The 22,643-nt window shown below is 37.0% G+C and overlaps 1 protein-coding gene across 1 annotated transcript; it reads right to left on the bottom strand.

The window, feature by feature from the left end:
* Positions 1-9,106: 9,106 nt before the first annotated feature.
* On the bottom strand, positions 9,107-18,781 carry KATNBL1 (katanin regulatory subunit B1 like 1). The gene is made up of 9 exons (XM_041400996.1): positions 18,656-18,781; positions 17,834-17,874; positions 17,190-17,469; positions 15,682-15,800; positions 15,444-15,494; positions 15,270-15,359; positions 14,630-14,719; positions 14,171-14,264; positions 9,107-12,683 (listed from the first exon to the last, which is right to left on the bottom strand). The coding sequence occupies exons 1-9, from the start codon at positions 18,767-18,769 to the stop codon at positions 12,651-12,653; spliced, it is 912 nt and encodes a 303-aa protein (XP_041256930.1). The 5' UTR covers positions 18,770-18,781; the 3' UTR covers positions 9,107-12,650.
* Between the last annotated feature and the right edge of the window lie 3,862 nt (positions 18,782-22,643).

Genomic DNA, 22,643 nt, shown 5'->3' with positions numbered 1-22,643 from the left:
CTGTCTCACAGAGATAATATTCAGGAAAATGTTAGAGTAGGGACTCCCTTGGCTGCTTTCACCTCAAGCTGACTGGACAAACTTCTTCAGGAATTTTTTTTTTTTCAGGAATGAACTGTTTTCATCTTCTTATAATGTATGTCCAAAACCATGAACAGGATACTCTATTTTGGCACACTTATCCTAGGAGATAGCAAACTCTGATATTGAAATTGCAAGATGATGGGCAACCGAACTCACCTTTACTAAATTCAAATTCATTCTTTGGTGGAGGAAATTTAAATAATAGTTTAAGTGCAGGAAAAAGAAGCATAATTTTCCTGCTGTAAAAATTTCCAGACTCCCTCACACAAGCAGAACAAATATGCCACATGATGGTAACCTGGAAGTCAGTTTTACAGTGCTTTGATTGCACTGTTGTCTCCTCCTGTTCTCAGTAAAAATTTGTCCCTACACTTCTGTCAAGCAGCAATTGTGCATTAACCACGCAAGCAGAAGCATTAATAACTGCAGCATTCATTAAGCTGACTAGGTAAGAAGCTATGACCCACAGAATGGTGCTACACACGTCCTCAGATTCCTGTGTTGTTACTTGTATGAACAGCACCTGTAATCATTCACATGAGGCTAGAATGACACATCAGTCTGATGTTTGGGTTCTAAAAATATAAGCAGTTTAGAATCTTTATTTCTTGGTATGCAGGCCAAATGCCGTTGTTTCTTTACATTTGGGTTTTACTTCCACAATGCCACAAGGTGGCCTCCACATAATACATTATCATCACACCCTCCAGAGAATGACATACCAAAGCATGCTTTTGCTTTACTGCACTGTTAGTAACAGACCACCACAAAATGACATTCTTCTCTTTGTATTTCAGGCTCAAGCAGCTTAGGTGCTGTGTAGAATTGGCTCATATCTGACAGGTCACAGCAACACAAAGAAGCTGCAAGCACTTTCATAGGATGTTCTACCAGAGAGAAGCTTGTTCAGGAAGCTTCTCTCACAGAGACACTCACACAGCAGGTCTAGAAGTTGTCTGCCCTGCAGAGAGTCTGGGAAATCCTGCATCTGACATGTGAAGGGCTGCAGTAATTCAGACAGCATTAAGCAGTTACCTAAATTATGCTACTGTTACTTCTGTGCTAGGAGGAGCTGAAGAAAGAAAAGGCCAAAAGCAGCAGAGATCCTCTTCCTGGCTGGAAGTTGAACTATTTCTGGCCTATCAGAAAGCTGATGCTGGTTTTCAAGGACGTGAATGAAAAATCCCACTAAACATTGATTTGCACAATTTAATTTACTGTTCATTTTCATTTACTGTTTATTTTTTTTTGGGGGGGGGGTAAGGAGGCTTTATTTTACACAATTTTTAGTGGAATTTAAAAGTATAACACTGCAAGTGGAATTGGAGTAGCAATTTCTGATGATAAACATTTTCTTTGGTGTATTAAAAATGTTAACAAAAGCTATTACAGTGTGTACTATTGGCTAATCTAGACTCAAACTAAATATGAAAAGTAGTAAAACCTGTGAGCTCACAATATTTGACAAAGCAAAAGGAACAAAGCTGGTTCTTACACTCCTTTTCTTATCTACAGAGAAAATGACAGTGGCTCTGAATTGAAGTCAATCTTCAGCAGTACCTGTTGAAACCTTTTTATTTTAAACAAAATCTGTCCATTTTTGAGAAGCTGAGAACTGTAACTCTCCTTGGTTTTAAATTCATTTGTACACACCTTTTCTGTACAAAGCTGGCATTTGAGATGCATAACCCTACATGCACACAGCTGATACCTAAACAAGTTTACCAAGTTGCTATTTCTTTGAAATTCAACACTTAGAAGAATAACTGTTGGTAACTTTTTCCTACTGTCCTTTTTCAATGTATTGATCTGTAATTCTCCTGTAACTCTTTTCAAGCTATTGTTGAAATAAGTAACTTTTGTTCTTCTGTCCTTTAATCTTTGTCTTGTTTATCTGAATGAAATAATTTGGAGGTTCATTACACCTCCATTACACTTTCAGTAAGCTAAATATGAATCTTGTTTTTATCTTTAAAGTGCATTCCTGTTTGTGTGGGTTTTTATGCTGAATCAGACTGTGCAAGTAAAGGCATGCCTTAATGAACCTGAGTTTGTACATGATGGAAAACTGCTCAAATGTCCCACTGTGGGGAACTGCACACATTATCTACCATTAATCAATGGCAAACAAGCTAATTTTCTATGCGTTGTCACATTGCTATTCAGTGTGCTAAACAGCTTCATTAAGGCTACATGATTAACAGCTTTGTAATAAGTAGTAGTTCCTGTTTGACTCAAATGTATCTATGTCAGCCTCAGACTAGAGGTAAGTAAGAGTCCTATGTGAGTACAGTGGTTCCATCTGTGTTATATTAATACCTATTTTTTAAACTTTAATAACTTAGCCTGATGCAGGATTTGCCAATTCTCAAATAAGCCCTGTGGGGTTAAATGAAATAATTTTTAGATTTATAATACTAGCATTATCATAAAAAGTCTTTCCAATTGCAGCATGAAGTTTTGTACTTGCCATGATTCATGGGTTTGGAAGCCTATGTCTCCTTTCTCCATTTTTTGAGCTAAATAAAAATGGCTCATTTTTTCTATTTCTCATACATTTTTGGAAGAAAATAACAGCATAAGTGACCTTGCAATGACTTTTCTTTCCTCTAGCTACTTGTTTTCATTATTTGTAAATGTACTGTAAATATATTTGACTTGTTTTCATTATTTGTAAATGTACTGTAAATATATTTGACAGAGCTGCTCTGGGAAGCTCTGTATTATGGCTGGTAAAATCCAGGGCTCACTGGAAGTTGTAGCTTTGCCACAGATAGCAAAAGTCCCGAAATTAACTTTGTGCTTTGCTTTTAGATTCTTATTTTAGGCAAATAAAGTAACTATGATCTACTGAAAGACTGTTGCAGGATTTAATTTACAACTTTTCCGGTCTCCTGCAAGCCTGAAGAATTCAGCAAAGCATCTTACAACTGGTGTTCATTTCAGCTGACAGAGACTCTGCTGTCTAGTTTAGAATTACTTCTTGCAAGTGCAGAGGTATGTTTTTAGATACTGACATGTCCAAATATTAGGAGGAGGAAACAAATTCAAGTAATTGCCAGGACTGCTTTGTTTTCATGCAGAAGTTGTGGGGACAGGTGGGTGGGAGAGAGAAGGGAAGAAACAGTGCATGAACTCTTCACAAAAATATACGTTGCACTGAGATCCCAGGTAATACTTGTCTAGAAAAAAAACCAAACAATCTAAATCAAACCCACCACTCTGCTCATCTCCGAAAGTGATAATGTTATTTTATGTGATTTTCCTTTGTGCATGAGATGGTGTGATGCTCAGTGAAAAAGCAACCGGACCTCTTAAAGGCTGCAGTGTGGCTACCTGGAAGAGGAGCATTCTTTAGCAAGGCCACAGAGAGCTTGAGCTCAGGTGAACCACCAGCAAGTCCCACTGCAGGCTTTTACACAGCCCAGTCTCTGTGGCAGACAAAACATAGGGAGATTAGAAACTCTGAGCTTGTGCATTTAAAATTAGAAGATTCTCCTTGCATGCAAAGCACACAGTCACATCTTAACCTAGAACAGGCACATACAGGAAAGAAAACCAGGTTCTTTTATAATTGAATTATCGACACAACTTTAGGTGAGAGCTTGGAACATCTTCTAAAAGTAGTTCAGCTAGGAAAGAATCCTACAAAGGGTTCACCAAAAGGGTCTCTTAGCAGAGGTGATGCTGTGTCTGAAGCTCACAAAGCAGATCACAGAGCAGTGTTGCAGCTGCCCCACACAGAGCTCTGCAGAGCTGACTGCTGGCACTGCCATGAGGAGAAGCAGTCACACACATGAGAGAGTAGCTGTGACTGAGGCTGGATTCAACCCATCCTTAAATCAGTAACTGCTGCTTATCTTCCTTTTATTTCACTACCAGATGTGGGAACAAAAGGTAGGGCTTACTGGAGCCATCTGACTGAAATTAGTTCTTCCTCTCACTTGAGTCTCTCAGTGTTGAGACCATAAAATTCAATGATGTTGCTGCAAAGCCAGCACAAATGATATTTTCATCAAAAACTGTACTGCTCCTAAACACAGTGAAGATATTATTTTGGACTATTAAAATCAGTTCAAGTTCTGGATGCATTTCCTAGCCAAAAGACAACCTCATATAAATGCCTGGAAAATGAGACAATTATGCTAAACCAGAAACACATGGACAGCAATATCTTGGAGACATACCTTAGGGCGAATGGGTAGAAACTGCTCTATAAAGTAGGAAAAATATCTTAGTAAGTATCTTATATGTGAGTAAATACCACAAAGGAACCACAGATAAATCAATTTTGTCAGAAAAAAGTATTAATGAGGATACTAAGGTCTATAAATTAATGATTTCTCAATACAGAAGCCTATTACAATCAAGATTCAGATTTGGTGAGTTTACAAAGGAAGAGAGGTCTTACAGTTCCTTTCACATAAGCAGAATCCTTGACATCAGAACTGTTTCAACCAAACTAAACTTAAAGGAATCAACCAGAGGCTAAATGCTCATTTTCCAGAGCTCAGAGCAAACTATCAAGTAAGAAAGCAGCATCAGAAGTGTGTATGCCAAATCTCACAAACAGAAATGCTGAAATACAGCTCACTAGTCCCCAAGGTAAAAGCTGAAGTTAGCAAGCTGCCAGTTGTGAAGAAAAGCTACAAGGGCGTTCTCCTCTAATTTACAGTCCTTCAGAGTAAGGTGGCTGAGGTCACAAACCAAATATTCACTTAGAAAGTAAACTAAATCACAGTGCACTACCCCTAAAAATCCCAAACAATTTGTAATGTCAGAGACTCCTTGCTCAGAAAAGCATTATTACGTGCTCTTTTTAATGGAAAATGGAGGGCAGCATTTGTTGTCATTTGGCTGCAGCACTACTTTATGCTAGAGACAAGTGAATTCTAATTTTTTGGTTTGGGTTGAGTTTTGAATTGCTGTTTGTGGTTTGGTGGTTTTTGTTGGGTCTGTCCACCCACCCTTTCTGGTTTTTAGCTTTAGTAGCACCCTTCTCTGTTCATCTGGAAAGCAATTAATCTGCTTTTTGAATCAAGAACTGAGAGCTGGAAAGAACCCCTTTAGAGATGTTTAAGGGACATGCCACCACTAGAAACATAAATGTATTGGAGTGCAGAGGAAAGGGAAAAATTATACTTCTGCACAGAAATGAATGCAAACATGCTTATACAGCATTTTGTGAACATAACACATCCCCACTCTACCCAACATCCTGACTATTTTGTGTGGTCAGAAAACCATGAAAGACATAAGCTTGTAAAAATGAAAATTCAAATTGGCACCAGGACATTTAAAAAAACTGCACTCAGAGTGGGTGGCAAGATGGGTGAATAGAAAAAAATCCCCAACCCAAACCAGCTAACCACTCACCCCTAAGCAGCAGGATTTCTCCCTAACCAGTCACCAACCTGCCATTTGCAAAGGTTCACAACTGTAGGCATTTTTAATTAACAGCCAGTAGAATATTGGTAGGGCATTCATGTTTAAAAAACACTTATACACAAACCCTTTTAATACAACAGCTTCATTTTCAATATCACAGTGGCCTCCACAGTTGCTGTGTGTAGGCTCAAGCCCAACCCTCTGAGTTTTCACAGTTCAATGGCATTAAGTTGTTTTGTAGTGAGAACCTGGAAGACCTGAGGGACAAGACATCACTTGGGAAACTAGGTGTGCCAAATATGAAGGCATTTTATTCTCACTTGGATAAGTGACAAGGATGTGAAGCTGGAAATTCAGCCAAGGAGATGTGCCCCAACATGTCAGAGGGGTGGAAAAGCAGCAACTGTGAGGAAAGATGACTGCTCTGTGAGCATCAGGTCTCCAGCCCTCCTTTGTGAAGTGCCTCACTGCTGTGCATTAGGCACACAGGACTGGAAAGACTCAGTTATCATCATGCCCCAATCTCCCAGCAATCACAGGCACCCTTTTGAGGTAATGGGAATATTTGTACTGAATCTTAAACACTCATCCTTCCCCAGTTTTATGCAATTCACTACACTGACACTGAGGACAGCACACATTGGCCAGTTCTGACGATTACTGATGCCACCACTCACAGGATAGTATTTTTAGAGGTACCTCTTGCAGTACTACCCCATCATCCAACTAACAGATTTCAAAAACTTCCTGCCTGCTCTCTTTATCCAAAAACACCTGAACTGTAATATCTTAAAAAAAAAAAAAAAAAAAAGAAAGAAAAAAGGCAAAAGGCTCTAAGAAAATTGATGTGAAGAGACAGTTCATCTGGTGAGCAGGGTTCACTTTACAGCCAGCTACTCTGCTTATTCTTATGCTAATGCTGGCTGCTGGCACAGAATTATTCCAGAATTAACACTCCCATCGATCACCACTCATTTTGGCTGATTAGGAAGTCAAGCTTTTCAGACTTCCCAAAACACAAGGCTCAGAACAAAACTTGCCACCTATTTCTTTAGTCCTGCTTCGTTTACTGCTTCACTAGTAATAGCCTAAACCTTACAATGTTGAAAATCAAGTTTTATCACTACTTGTACCACGATGGTTAACTGCATTTTTGTGTATTTACTGTTTCCTGTAGCTGGAACATAAGGTGTTCCATCCAGAACATCCAGGTGTTACATGCAGAAATTAACGAATGCAGCAAGGTTGTTTTTTTCTTCCTGTTCATTCAAACTTGTTATTTTAGTAACTAAGATTTTAAGCAAACATACATAAATGCTTATGCCTTTAAGCTTCAAGACAAAGTACTATTAGCAGACACAAAGAATTAAGAGATTCCTGCTCTCCAAACCAAACACACAACAAATAGCTCCTTTCTGCATTCATTGTAGCAATTTCATCAGAATGGAATGAGCACTTTTAGCTTCTTAGAGCCAAGACTATTAAGACTTCAACTCCCCAATAATCCATCATTCCATTTTTATCTAGACTAAGTAGATAACAGGACAGCTGATACACATAAGAAAAGACAACTCAATAGTAATAAAATGTGCACTGTCCTAACAGCTGCCTGTATTTGTGCAATTCCCCCATTTAGAACCAAACATGCCATAGATTTCTTGTATGTGGCAACCCTCCTCCAAACCCCTCCTAAAAATTATTTAACTCTTGCAGAAAAGAACTTTGTCTCATGCAGAAGAGATGTAATCAAAGCCTGTTATCACAGAAGACAAAAAGATCAGCTATTTTTCTGAAGGTGGAATACTTACTGCACTAAATCTTTAAATCCATAGAATATCTGAAATGAGTAGAAGTGGCAACTGCAAGATCCAAACATAATTTGGGCTTTTTGAAAGTGAAGTTCAACAGATTCGATTTGACAGAGAGACATCATAAATTACAAGAGCTATTATAACCTGTCTACAGGTAACTTTAAAGTATGATACTACGGTGCATATATATTTCAACACTTACACCTGTAAGAGCAGGCAGTTTTGGAATGGAACTTTATCTTGATATTTAGATTTGGGTTCATTGTTTCACAATATACATGGTGCTTATGTAAAAAAGAAAGTATCAAGAATACAATTACAGTATCAGTAAAGTCCACTAGTTCTGTTTATTTCAAGCCTATACATACAGAAAACAGCCTCCTTCCCAAATACAGGAAACTGTCATTCACAGAACGGTATTAAAAGAAGTCAGAAGCATGTTTGTAAAAGCATTTTATCACACTTTGGCATCTATCACTTTCCAAAGAGGATTCAAAATGGTTCTAAGCACTTAAATGAAAGAATAAGGGGAGAATAAAAAGGTGGGAAAATTAAATGTGGTGTCCTTGTGTTTTGTTACAGCAAAGAACAGATGTCTGAGACCCCAACATTCAGTTGCCCATCTACGCTACAGCATTCAAAGTAATGACTGCCTGAATTGAAGCAGTGATCCCAATGAATCGCAACCACTATGGAACACATTCAAGCTGAAAATAGCAGATCTCATGTTACAGCAATGATCAGCAGCCACAATCTACATAAAGAGACATACATACTACAAAACTCCTGTCAGAAACAAAAACATTTGAGGTTTGCAATAGTTGAAGACTAGGTGGATATTTCCATTTTATCCCTTTAAGGGACAGTGCTACACCTCCTGCCTCCCTTATGGCAGGTTAGCATCTGAGTCCAGCTTAGTACTCAATGCAAAAAACAAGAATAGAAACAATACTGCAGCTACAGTTATTTAGAATGAAAGCACTTTATTTTTTTCCAACCAAGTTCAAAATCAAACTTAGAGCTGAGTGCACACTTCAATTCGTAGGTATTAACAAAATTTGTGTGAAAAGTTTTAAAGATGGAAATTCTTCACGGTTGCTTAAAACTGAACCATGTTAAATAGCTAGCCCTGTGTTTTGTCTAGAATTCTCATCCTCCCCTCCTCACTTCTATCAAGACACACTCTTAGTATATTTAAAGTAGATGAGAAATAAATAACATCATTAAGTCCTAAAGAATGTATGTGGAAAGGGGGAGAAAAATAGTTGCACTTAGTCTCATTCCAACACATAAACAAGTTATTTAACTCTTAGAATAAACATTAATTGTTTAAAGAAGGATAACATAAAGCACTAACAACAGAAGCATGCTCAATCTATTTTCTCTGTGAATCTTTATCTGTAACCTACAATGATTACTGTGTGTAGGATGGCAGACTGAAGGCAAAACTTGGACAACACTGTCTGGCTTTTACCAAGGCTATTAAAAACTGCTTCATTTTTTTTCTTCACTAATGCAACATCAGCTCAATACAAAGTTCCTCTCAAAAGAATTGACTGCTTTCATGAACTTTAGCATTTGCATTGTGCAAAGCTGGAATAACTTCACACCAGTACCATAATTTGCATGGTTTTGTATTCTGAAACAGTTGATTAGTTTCACATTGCCCTAGAAAACTAGGCACAAAAATAGCTGCAAATCTCCACACTAAGACAGACATTCAGTCTTCTGTAGAACTGGAAGATCTGGCAAGATGAACTGGCAAAAGCAACCACTTGCCAGTCTAAAATGTAAGTGTCACATAAGATACTTTCAAGTTTCAAAAAAAAAAAAAAAAAAATCACAAATTAACACTGTAGCATCCATCTGCAAAACCTTTACCTCTTCAATGCTAAACGCATAAAGATGTTTAACCCCAAATTTGCCTACTTCAGATGCCAGAAAATGAAAATACAGCCTGCTTTATAATGCAGTGGGGCTGATGTCACTCAGCACAGGGCATGTATATTTTGCCCTTTCCTACTCTCCCATCCCTCCTGCACCTCAAGTGTTAAAACTGCAACCTCTGACAAAGCAATCTACAGGAGGGCAAAAAAAAAAACCAAAAAAAAACTATATCTCACTACAGAGGGTAAGCTCTTGAAGGGCTGCTGCTATTTTTTTTTTAATGCCAGCAACAACCTGCAAGCACTATTAAGGAGTGTGGAATGCAGTACCTGTGTGATCCAAGAGTAGAAGACTCTTTCCTGAGAAATAGGCATAGTTCCTTCAAAACAGAGACATACATAATCATTAAGACATGCTAACTTCTTCACACTCAGCTAAATGGCATAGCTTGCTGAAGAGTAGAGGTGGAAAAAGCTATCAGTAATACCTCAACTTGGCCACTTCCATTTACAAAATACTGGACTTTTTATTCAGCCCTGCAGAAAGAGACAGTTTGCCAGAAGGATTCTTTAATTTCAGTTTAGGGGATGGGCAAATCCTGGGTCACACTTAAAAGTACTCCTTCAGCAAAACAGCCTCAAGTACTTTCAGGGAACTGAGGCAAAAGACATAGTGTTTTTCAAAGTTTCATATCAAGTGGTATAACATGCAGAACAGCTTTGTGGAGGCATCCTTCATCCTCAAGTACATACGTGCTTCTGCATTACAAGAACACACAGGAAAAGGATTAATTCTGTCTGGATCTTCTGACACATCCTAGAAATAGCATTTTTAGAAAGCAACACAAAGATTATAATTTATGCATGGGATAGCTCATAAACTTAATTCTTAGATTCACTGAAACAACTATATGAATTTAGCAGAGTTACACAGCTGTTAAGACATTTAACTCATGCCAACTTTGACCACATATTATACATGTACATTCTGGAACAGTAAAACTGATTCCTAGCCATTTGAGAACTAAAAAGAATACAAGAAGCTGAGCCTGCATATTAGTGTGAATAGTTTCAATGAATTAAGAACATGATGGAAAAAAGAATTTCATAATACAGACACCTGAATCCTGTTCTTACAGTCTAATAGCTGCCTGAAAACAGTAAAAAATTCATTTAAAATAAGGCACAGATACTAATGACAATGTTTAATACTGTATTATTGATGCTGTCAAAATACAACTTTTGGCAGTTAAAAAGAATGTATTATTTTATTAGGTATTCCTCAGTAATGATACTCAAATCAATCTTACCTCACCTCTAAAACAAAAGCACTGTCCACAGTTAGGATTTGGTAACTCTATGGCCACATACAGAATTCATTACAAGCCCATGTATCTAAATCTACATTCAAGCTAGATTTTTAAATACTAGAGTATCCCTTTAATCAATTACAACTATACTTTCTTATATTATCAGAAATAAATGGCCAGGAGTTACTCTGTCTATTAAAAAAAAAATAAAAATCTGAGTTTCCATAAACAGTACTGTCCTTGAGGAATAATCTAAGTTTCAGCAACTGCCACCCAAATGATGAAACTAAACTTCGTTACTTTTACATTTAAGTGTTCAATGGAACAGTAAAGTAATACAAGAATGTTGTCATAGTTCCTTTAGATTTTTAATTGATAGTAAGAACATTTGAAAAGTCCTATCTCAAAACTTTTTGAACATGAAATATCTCTAATGATACATAACAATTCCAGCAAGAAGACTGGCTATGTGTATGTCTCCAAATTGTCCCACAAAGTTTGCAGTTTTGGGATGCCCCAGAAACTTTGTAACTGACTGCCCTGGGAAATGCAAAACCTTTGGTGGTTTACAGAACAGTCAAACAACTAAAAGCACCAAGTTCTCATGACAGATTTCTAGTTGGCCTTCAGAAGTCAGGAACAACGATACATAAACTAAATACAATACTAAGCAACAGGAGGCCTGAAGTTATTGATCACTACAGGAGTTTAAAATTAATTTATTTAATCTGTAAAGCAAAAAACCTCTTGCGGCTATCAAAAGACTTTTCTCCTGCATGTCAATAAAAGTGCACATGCTTAATGCTAGGTATGAAAACAACCCTTGCAAGTACTTATTTTTAAGGAAGTAGTCTATTTGGTCATACATGCTGCGCATGTATACTTTTAAGTGGAGAGCTGGCACTTTGTAAGTTTTAATTGAAAAAGCATGCTTCCTAATCACAACATTAAAAAAGGCAACAGCAAGCCTAAGATTAAGACTCCCTCAGAGCTATTAAGATATAGCTTTTAAATTAAAATAGAACAGCATTATCAAGATGACAGTAAAAGTTTATAGCTGTATTCTCAATGCTGTTGTTGGTATGACTTTGCCATCATGATCAGGTTAGAACTTGATCAATTTTGCAAAAGTTCTTTGTCAGTTTCTTAAAGGAGGTAGTATAAAAAGGGTGTGATTTGAATAACATGGCCTCATCTGGCTGTAAACATTTCAAACAAGAGACTTAAATATCTATGATAAAAAGTACTGCGGAAGAGATTATTCTAGAAATTGATTTTTTTTGAACTTGAAAAGAAAAAACAGTAGATATATTTAATATATTTACTTATTTGCATGTAGTTTGAATGATACAGAACAAGATTACTGTGTTAGAAATCCACATACAATATAAAAACATTTGTTAGACATAAATTCACCATTCTGCTGACATTTGCAATAACTGTTTACCCAAGCTTAACTTCAGGTATCTATAATATTTTTCATACATGAATCTTTGTATATGTGCAATATTAACTACACAATGTGAAACCCTGATTTTTGTAGTTTTCCATCACAATCTGAACATAATAGCTATATGTATCTTAACACATTGGCTTTTTGAAACACTAGTAATTAAGGCATCTTTGCTGTATAGTTTCTCAATAGTGCAAACAAAAACTGTCTTTAATAATTTGATTAAAACATAGAAGTAAATGAATATACCAAAGTTTTTTGTATTTTTTTACATAATTGGAAGATAGTTGTGCATTTTGGAGTTCTCTTGTGAAAGAGACATTTAAAAGCTCTTAATGCTGATTGTTTTTGTTGGTTCCTTATAACTGGTTCTGCTGTCTTGTCTTCATGACAGTATAGTTCATCTTCTTTTATGCGATGATGTTGTAAGGTACAGTAGCATTTAAAGGAATACCTAGTAACTGAGTGAATCCCAAATGCAGCAAAGGCATACAGTTTTCATAGTGCACTTTCACCTCACTGAAGTAAAAGTTGCTCCTACTAGACATTTTTCCACTTCAATGTGAAGTAGATGGTTAGGGTTTTGTTAGTGGTTTCATTAAACAGCTTGACAGTTCAGTTCTCTTCTGCCAGTATTTCTCAAAAGGCTTTCAGCACATATTTCAGGGATACTTTAGGGGATTGTTTCACCACATAAGCACACTGTTCCCCCATCATGTCAGTGTAGCTGCAATAAATAAGCATTTACATCCTAGAAGGAAAAAAAGGAGAAAGAGCTATGAATAATGTGACAAACACTAACACCAACTCTATGTCTGAAGCAGGGCAACCTCAGGACCATAGCACAAGAATAATTATATTTGCCCAAATTTCAGAACCAGTTATCATGATTACTTTTCAATTAATGTTTTCAATGACATTTCTTTATGTACTAAAAAGCCTGCCAGAAGAGTAGGATTAGTTTTTAAAGCCACCAATTTTATCTGTTATTCCTTTGCTCCCTGCATGAGCAGGAAAGATCATCATCATATGATCATGTAATTAAAACGTGTTATGTATGACATTCCTTCACCCAACCCCTCCAACATTCTTGCACTACTTTTGCTCTGACTTGCTCAGGTGACTTTGGTCACAATCTATCCTGATACACATTAAGAAGACAGTAAATGAACATAAAGGGAACCTGAACTCTAGAAAAACAAACTGACACTACCTAGAGCTGCTATTCTGATCCAGCAAAAGAACTAGGCAGTCTACATTACATGCTCTCATAGCTCTGCCACTTTGGGAGTTAGAACTCAGTTCTTCTGCATCCCTGTTGACTGAAATGCTGCAAGAATTTTGTAATTATCCTTGTAGGGACATCAAAACTGAAGTCCCAGGTGTACAGCAGTCCAGAAGAAAAGGAAATAGTTTACTTGTTTGACACATCAAAGTAATCAATTCTGTAGGTACAGAATTATAATTTCACCAAAACTCCTTAAGATATAAGTGAAAGATGCAATTTTTAAGTTCCTTTCAAGTTCACTCAAATACTGCACACAACCAACTGCCTGCTGAAACTCCTTTCTCACTGTCCACCTTCATCAGGTCCCTCCACCTGGAGAGGTTTCTATCTAGTATAACTTTTGGAGCCCAATCTCAGAAAGCCATGTTTATAGAGATGAGCACAAACAGCAAAACATGGATCTACCAGACACCCTCATTATGTTACTGATACCACAACCTACCTAAAAATGCAAGAAGAGAGTCATCTCAGATAGACAGGCTCTTCTGCTCAGCACAAACTCACCATTTTCTAAGCATTAGGTCAGCAATAAGCTTCAGAATTTAGTATGTTGTCACTTGCCCCATCACCTGATGTGCAAATGCCAATGACATTCCTGGGCTAAGATTCTCCATTATACTTACAACAATAGGGACAAGAGATCTAAGAGAAAACATCTGTCTACCTACTCAACTGAGCCCTTTTTCACATCCATTTTAAGGCTCATTACTATTAGCTACTTTGTTATTAAGGAGATGCTTAGGATAATTACCATTTTAATTCACAGAACTATCATAGGGAAAACTCCAGATTTCTGTAAAAACCATGCAATACACTTGAGCATTAGCAGTAACTAAAGTAAAAGTGTTTCTGTCCAACCACAGTTTAGCATAAGTAAAACAGGAGGAATACCATAAGTGATACAACCATGTTTATTACTGAACACGACCAGAACTGGGACCAGAACTTACCTTAGCTATATTACCAGTATATCCTGGAACCAGAGTAAGATGATTCTCCTGCTCCCACAAAACACTTAGATGTTGTTTTAAAATATGAATGTTTCTGAAAGAGAATGAACATCACTTTATAACATAGGTAGTACATTTCAGTAGTCTCTTTTACTAAAATTAATAATTAATACTGCATATAGACTTAGCCTATACAATAGATATTGCCACAAGATCTGAAAAATTTTGATGCAACTTCTACAGCATTGGTATAATCCTTGATATGACTACAGCCTACATGTATTAAAACAGTAGCAAAAAAGAGAAAAACAAAGACAGTAACTTAACTATCCTTAAACTACTTTTAAGCTTTAACTTCAAAATTTTAAGTTTGCCTTTTGTAGGCAAGTTATGCTCCTACTATCAAAATTACAAGAGACTACAGAAACACATTTCAGTATTTCCCAAGATTATACTCACCCATCTTCTGCTTTTTCTGTATGTGCAGATAGTTCTGACCACCATCTTTTAATGACAGCCTGAAGCCAGTTTAAACCCACTATCACATATCTGTAACAACACATTTGACACATTATGCATTTCCCTCCCTGCAGATTATCTACAGGCCAGATAAATAAAGACTGAGATAACTTTGTAAGCAATTTAGAAAGCAACACATTTTCTATTCTGGAAGAAAAAAAATCTAGACAAATTGGTACATTTAAATACTTGCTTACACTTGCAATTTCTAAGTGGTTGCCCGAAGTTCTTGTTGAAAAAGTTGAAGAAAACTCTGCCTTGACTACATGTTATAAAGCATACTAAAACCTCAGTGCTATTCTTTTTTACTGTTTAGGATAAATAAATCTGCATAAGGGCAAAGCCAGTCCTCTCCCCCACATCCCTAACATTGCAGAAAAGAATTTCTGCACTGTTGCTTTGTTAAAGGATAAAGGTTCAGAAAGCTTCCGTTCCAGAGCTTTCTCATTTCCTGGGAAAGGCAGAGCTAGGGGAAGGGGCAGAGGGAAAAAAAGGCAGAGGATTAAAATCCATTGATTTCCAGGGCTCTGCATAGCCAGGAAGTAATAGCGTTTCAAAAACATCCCAAGCTGATACTTACTCTTCATATTTGCTTTTAAGCAGAGATTTCACTAAAGGCAAAAGATCTACACAGCAGCCAACTGAAACATATGGTTTTTCTTCCTGTAAACTTAAAAACAAGATGTTTCAGAAGTGCTTGAACTTCAGTGTGGTTATAAGCAGGTTCAAACCCCCCACTTTTTTCTGTTTGTACCTGTTCGTAAGCACAGGAAGGCAGTCTACTACTACTCCAAGATCCTGTATCCTAGAAACATTAAGAATAAAATCAGAAGTGTTACTTGTAGATCCTACTACTAGTAGTAGAAGTATATGCTTCCACTATGATTTTAAAAGTGTAGCTAAGTCACAACATTTACAGAATTGCTAAAAATACTGTGGCATATTTAAGATTGCTGTCATTTTTAGGATATAAAATAAGAGACTTGTTTTACCTCACTAAGTAGGCTACCAGTTCACTTATACTTCTCCTTCTCCAAAAGGTTAAAGCTACGTTCAGTCTCAGATTCCTGCTGAAAAGAACTTGAGCCATAGTTTCATGGTCCTGAGAAACCTGCATGTTTTTAAAAATATAAAAAGTTGCCACAAGTTAAGTAGCCAGCGATAAAACAATAAGCTACTCATATATAATCTTGTATATTCTACCTGTATGTTGATAAGTCTGTTTTAGAAATTTATCTAAGAATAGACTTAAACCCAGACATTTCCCTTGGGGTCACAAAAATATTGGACCTACTTTACAGGAAAGCATCAAGAATAAGGTTTGTACCTCTTTACCACCTAAGACCAGTATCAAATAATTAAAATGAGCATTCATGAGCATCAACCTACAATTCTCACCAACTCTGAGAACTTTTTACTTAGATGATTATTAATTTTGACACAATTTAGACACAAGTAATTACATGTATTATTCCAAACTCCAACAGAAAAGGTTCATTTCTGAAAAAGCTTGTTCTCTGAATGAAGTTCAGGCATTTTAATTAATTAGACCCTGGATTGGAATGAACACTGCAGAGTCACACAAACCTCTCAAACCAGTTAAATAGTCATTTGTGACCAGAGGCCAGTGATCTGCTCCTTAGCTTCTCAAAAAATGAATCTTTCCATCTTCATTTTTTTTACCCACCTTTCTGCAGCCTCTTTATCGTAGCTATTCTGCTCATTTCTTGAAACCATCAAACGAAACAATGTGGAAGTGCTGCAGACTTGCGCCTTCAGGGCTCTCTCCTCAGGGGAGCCCACACTTACAGCACCGTGACAAGACAGCACGGTGATCGTTTCTGACGTTACTCTCCCTGCCATGCCTCACCTTAAACGCATGCAAGCCCCAACGAGTAACAAAAATCTATCGTGACAGAAATGCTAACTTCAACATTAAGGTCCTTAAATGGCCTTCCTTGTCACAAGATCCATTTAATTTAAATATCTGGCCTTTTAGACAGTTTCAGAAGCCCTACAAGCTTCTTTTAGGTTTCTTTAGGTTTCCTCAATCAACTCTAACAAGAAATAAAGGTCATACAAACACTTAGGTTAGTTTCACACAAAGTTGATACTGCTATTGAGAATTGTTCTAATCTACCTCACCAGTTTATTCTCATTGATATACTAACATTTTTACACTTTTATAAAACACACACATGGACACGTGTGTCCTGCCAGTTCATGAAACCTAAGCATGTCAAAACAACGCTCTCCTTTGGTGCTGGTACGATTTTAACCCAGTCAAGTGTGGCAGATCTGAGCTTCTGACCTGACACAAATATGAAGAAAAGTGGCAGGACTATTGCTATTGACAACTGCATCACCATAAATGGACAGACTGTAAATCACAATACCTGATATCTGCAAAATTGAAGGAAATTAATCTAAAGAAAGAAAACTTTCATAGTTAATTACTACGAACACTTCTTTAACTGGAGTTTCTTCCAACTCTACCCACCTCTGAAAAAAATGCACTGTATTTGGATGAGGGGCCTTCTGTTTGAGACGAGCCAGAGTCACTAGAATTCAGCAAGTGTGTCCGACTGTTGTGAAGTTTTGCTGGCAGATTCCCTGCACAAGCCAGTTCATTTTCTTTATTTGCCATGTCACGGCCCCTAGATTTAGGGCACAGCTTCTTTCTGTAACAAGGCTTTGGAGTATAGCAATGAACTTTCCTTTTGCAATACACCACTTTGAAAAGAGAGAGGGGACTGGTCACCGTTTTTCCAACTGTTACTCTGAAATAATAAAGCACTATTTTAGTGAAGGTTGATCCAAACCAAATCAATTGCATTATTAAGTTTATACATATATGTATAATTATGAATTTAGCTTTCAGGTTATTGAAAACATTTTTCCCCTAATACATATCTTAATGACACTTGGGTTATGAGAAGTCATGCCACCAATATTCTTCTCTGTTTTTATTAATGCAGAGACTCATTATTATGGAAGAAAACACAAGAACCAAGAACTGTCATTAAAATCAAGACCTACCATCCATTTGTGTTTGCTTTGGTGTTATAATCAATTTCAGCTGTGACTTTCTCCCCACCTTTGTCACTCTTTAAACTCAGATACTACACAGCACAACCCTCCTACCTGTTTGTGTATGAAGCCAGCTGTTTTGGAGATTTCTTACCCTGGGAGAAAGCAAATAGAGAAAAAAAGCTGTATTATTATAAAGGGTCAAACACTCCCATCTATACTACTTAGCATTAATGGTAGCATTTAGATTGTGCACATCAGCAAGGCAATGTTATGATTTTTTTTGGTAACACTGGTCATAAAATGTTAGTTTTAATACAAAATTTCAATAAACAGAGGATACTGACAATCTTCACCACTGTTTGAAGAGGTCTTACAGTAAGTTTGCCTCTCCAGTGTTCCTCTGTACTCCACTGTCTTACTCTTCAGCCAGTAACACAGGTAAGAGGTTATAAAAAATATTTTTGAGTAGCAAGAAGCCAGTGAAAATCTACGTGCTACCAACATGCTAGATGAAGCTGTATAATTATATGGCAGATTTATTTCAATGAATGGCTTTCACCTACTCCACCTCTCACTTGTGCCATATAGGTCTCTTGGCAAGAAAGAATTTTTCATGACAGAATTGAAACATTTTTGGCTAGATTGCAAAAAAGCACACCTGAGTAAGACTGCAACAATCAGTACCTACTGCTCATATGGGCGATACAATGCACTGATCTGTGTGGCCACTGCCAGTATCTATTACAACACATACTTTTCATAATATAACTGCTATATAAACAATTTAAAGTTCTATTGCACATCTAAATATCAACTGTTTAGTAGTGCTGTGCTTCTAGATTTACACTGCTCAGAACTATACAACAGTTTAAATCTTTACTTCACTTTTCTCAGAGGACATAAAAAACCCAACAAACAACATAAACAGCTTACCTCCTTCATGATCTTTTTAGTGGAAGAAGAGATTCTTTTTCTGGGGAGATCAATGGGATGACCTTCAATAAGCAAGACGTTCTGTTTCTTAACATTGTGAGCTTCAGATGCCATAATCTCTCAAATACCTGCCCTCAAGGGAAAGATATTTAGTTGTATTTTCTAAAACATTCTGTCAGATTTCTTCAAATGCAGCTAGCAACACTAGAATTCAACTATTTGCAAGATTTTCCACTCTAGATATAACCCAAGACATCATCCTTTAGAGCACGTTAGCTAGAGGCCTTATTATTAACATGGTGAGAATTTCAAAATCCCTATTTAGCTTTCGAGAAAGGGGAAACAAAACCTAAATAACCCCAAGAAACCACGGCAGAGATTTTGTTTTCACACCAGTTTCTACACCAGCACTGAGGGGTGCCATACAAACAAGAATTCAAGTAAAGAACAGGGTAATTTATGAAACTTTCCTCACACTATGAATTCCATCTACAGTCTAGAGAAAAATAATTGGTTTCACATGTGTTTCCAAGTGTGAAAGGCAGCTAAAAACTGATTCTTGTTTTTCAGGAAGAAAGCAAGCTTCATCAAAATAACAAAGGTTAAAAAAAATGGTGAAAGATTTTCCCCTTAGTTTATTGGCAAATGTACACTCCCCCTCCCATTTTTGTCAAAATAGTGCTTTGGCCATTTTTCATACTAAAATCCACAGCTTTATTTTATGCCTGAAGTCCTTTGTCTTGAAGTATCCAAGTATTTCTATAAGAATCAATACCAAGACTGAGACAGCTGTACATATGATTTTGCATCTTTTGTAACTGATCAGAAGATCCATTGCCTGAGACTAGGTTCAACTACTACATCATCATAGAGGCACTGTTCCTGAAGTGATTTATTTAGCAAGATATCCTACGCTACTTTTAAAAAACAACCATTTGTTCCAATATTACTGTTTTTTCCCCTAAAAGGTACAACTCTGGTCTCAACATGAGTGCTCCAATCTCTCCCTTCAACCTTTAGCAGCAGCCCTATCCTTTTCACTCTGTGTAGCAGATTTACCCCACATTAAGAACTTCAGCATTTAAAAGACTAAGACACTGAGCACTGAATAAGCCAGATGGGAAACAGCTTATTAGCCACGAAGATCCATGCAGTAGCTAAAGGCCATCAAATGAAACAAGCAGGTGGTAGGTCTAAACAAGACAGATGTTATATTCAGGCACATTAAAAATCCCTCATGTAGGGTACAGTGGAAGAAAAAAAATTCTTCAAATGTTCTGGTACTCTTTAGAATTGGATCAGTACTAAAGAATTTCACTTGATATTTCTCTCTCAAAAATGGAGTATTTACTGAGAGAATCCCTTACCCTGCAAGATGAGAACACATAGCCCTCAGACTACAGCAAGAACTGTAAATGGCAGCATTATTTAGGGCAAGATCTACACAGCTGGTGGTCAAAATTTTTCCAGATATCAGTCGGGTTAAGACTGGTTCATTAACTTAATTTTTTCACACTGTGAAAGAGTGATGAGGAGTGATCACTTTGCTAGCTCTCCACACAGGCCTGTAAATAAACTTTTCCCTTAAGTTCAGAAAAAAACTCACAAACACCTTTTCCTCTGCTTATCACACTGGTTAAAACCATTATTTGGACTCAAAATGGGCTGCATATTAAAATTTGTACTTGAAGCACAATACAAAGGCATATGCTGAACAACTGGACATTTTAAGAAAAACTGAACAATATTAAAATCCAAACAAATCCATCCTTTTATTCAGGTCAGTGATAAAGAGAACTTGGAAAAAGTCTTTACATTTTTTTTTTCTTTTTCTATCCACTGTTTGAGAATAATACTGAGGAGAAAGCAATAAACTAAAATATTAGGGGGGACGATCTCCAACCACCAGAGTTAAACTCACAGCCACCTCATCAGGTGCTAAAAAATCCCTAAACTTTGTTGATGAAGAATAATTTTTGTGACTACTCCCATAACACACTATCAGCTTACAATTCCTCATGCCTAACAGTGACTGTTCCTTATTTTTCCTTGTTTAACAAATTATCTCAATCTACCCTGTCTTTCACACTAAGCTGTATACAAGAACCTGATCACCAAAATAAATGACAGCACTGTATAACTAGAATACTTTTTGCCTAAAAGAAGTGTAAAATATTAGAAGGCTAGAAAAACATGTCTTGCCAAGAAACTTCAATTAGCGTATTCATTTTTAATACTGGGCTCTAAAGAGCATCTAACATCTCAAAATACCCGAACTGGAGCTATCTGAACTGGAGAGAGAACTCCAGATGGAAGGAAGTTTCTTACAAAAGGTTGCATATATCCAGGAGAAAAATTAAGACAATTTTACACTCTAACAAATCTAACATAAGACTGTATTGTTCCCCAGCCTCCCAGTTGAAACAGAATGAAACAACAGATCAATTCTTTCTTTAAAGACTGGTAAAATAAATTCAAAAGGTCAAAATATTATCAAATATAAAGGAACATCTGATGAAGCAAAGTAAAATCCTTTTGTACGACTTCACAGACCAACAGTTTAAAGAGGTTTCCATAGTTTAATCTGTTGAGGGTCTCAGATTATGCAGAAGTAGCAGTGAACATTTAAGCAGTAATGAAACAGTTGTGTTTTTAGCTCTCTTGGAGCTGACAAAGAACCTAAAGAAAACACATGTGGAGAACACAGTCAATACTTAAAGAGCTTCAAGGAAGATCCAGACTGACATCTCTGTTGCACTAATTAGTAAACGACGTAATCAAGAATAGACTTAGTGGACACAAACAAATAATATAATGGGAAAGATTCAACCTGGTTGTCACTAAGGCAACACAGCCTGGAAAAGAGAAGGCTCAGGGTGACCTCACTGTGGCCTTCCAGTACCTGAAGGAGTGACAGAGAGCTGGAGAGGAACTTTTTACCAGGGCATTTGTGACAGCCCAAAGAGTAATAGCTTCAGATTGAAAGAGGGGAGGTTTAGCTTGGATATTAGGACTAAATTCTTTACTGAGAGGGTGGTAAGGTACTGGAACACATTTCGTAGAGAAGCTGTTGATGCCTTGTCCCTGGAAGTGTTCAAGGCCAAGTTAGATGGGGCTCTGAACAGTCTGGCCTAGTGGAAGGTGTCCCTTCCCATGGCAGGGAAATTGGAACTAGAAAATCTTTAAGGTCCGTTCTAACGAAAATTATTCTATGAATATGTGACCTCCTGCTCTGCAGAATTAATGGAATCTATTAAGAGTATGGGGTAGTACAACATGGATAAACTAAATGATACTCTATTTGAGATTCCAAGTCCCTCACTTAAATCTTGAGGAAACTAAGCAACCAAGCGAAAAAAAGGGAAAGCTCTTGCATGCACATGTATCTCAGAAACAGCCATAAACTGTCTAAGCAGTTTCCTGCAGAAAATCACCTCCAGATCCCTGGGAAAAACCTGCATTGGTTTATGCTGTTCAATATATTAATAAATGACCTCACAAAAGGGGAAGAAGACTGTTGACAATACAAAGCCATACCAGTGAAGAGAAGGGCTAACTGAAGAACTGGAGTAGGACTGTGATGTACAATAAGCAGAAGCAATGCTTAGAGATCAATATAAAGCAAAGCCTATGTATCTGTGTGTAGGAGAAACTTATAGGTTCCTACTGGAATCACAGTCTCTGGGCTAGTAACTGCCACCCACAACAATATCTGGATATAGGACAGTTTACTTTAGATCAGTTGGACTCTTTAATGCTCCCTACGGATCAATAAATAGTTAGAAAAATAAACAGAACACTATTGTGACAGGGCACAGAACTAATTTGTGCCTGTATTTCAAATACTGAGAGCAGGGTTAGTTAACTTTTTTTAAAAACAACCAAATCAACCTTAAAAAGTAAAAAAAAAATCCCTTCTGAGTAAAGTAAAAAACAGCTCAGATAAAGGCAAGTTAAAAATACATGGAATAGCTTTCATATAGTCGAC

This window comes from Onychostruthus taczanowskii, unplaced genomic scaffold (assembly GCF_017590055.1).
Source record: "Onychostruthus taczanowskii isolate IOZ18803 unplaced genomic scaffold, ASM1759005v1 scaffold1, whole genome shotgun sequence".
Taxonomy (NCBI): Eukaryota; Metazoa; Chordata; class Aves; order Passeriformes; family Passeridae; genus Onychostruthus; species Onychostruthus taczanowskii.
This window is presented reverse-complemented; position numbering and strand designations above follow the sequence as displayed.

Excerpts from the sequence above, each read along its gene's own strand:
- KATNBL1 (XM_041400996.1), bottom strand. The coding sequence starts at position 18,769 with ATGGCATCTGAAGCTCACAATGTTAAGAAACAGAACGTCTTGCTTATT. Across the intron at positions 14,265-14,629 it reads ACAGAAAAAGCAGAAGATGG|AAACATTCATATTTTAAAAC; the intron begins GTGAGTATAATC and ends ATTCTCTTTCAG. Across the intron at positions 12,684-14,170 it reads ATACTGGTAATATAGCTAAG|GATGTAAATGCTTATTTATT; the intron begins GTAAGTTCTGGT and ends TTTTCCTTCTAG.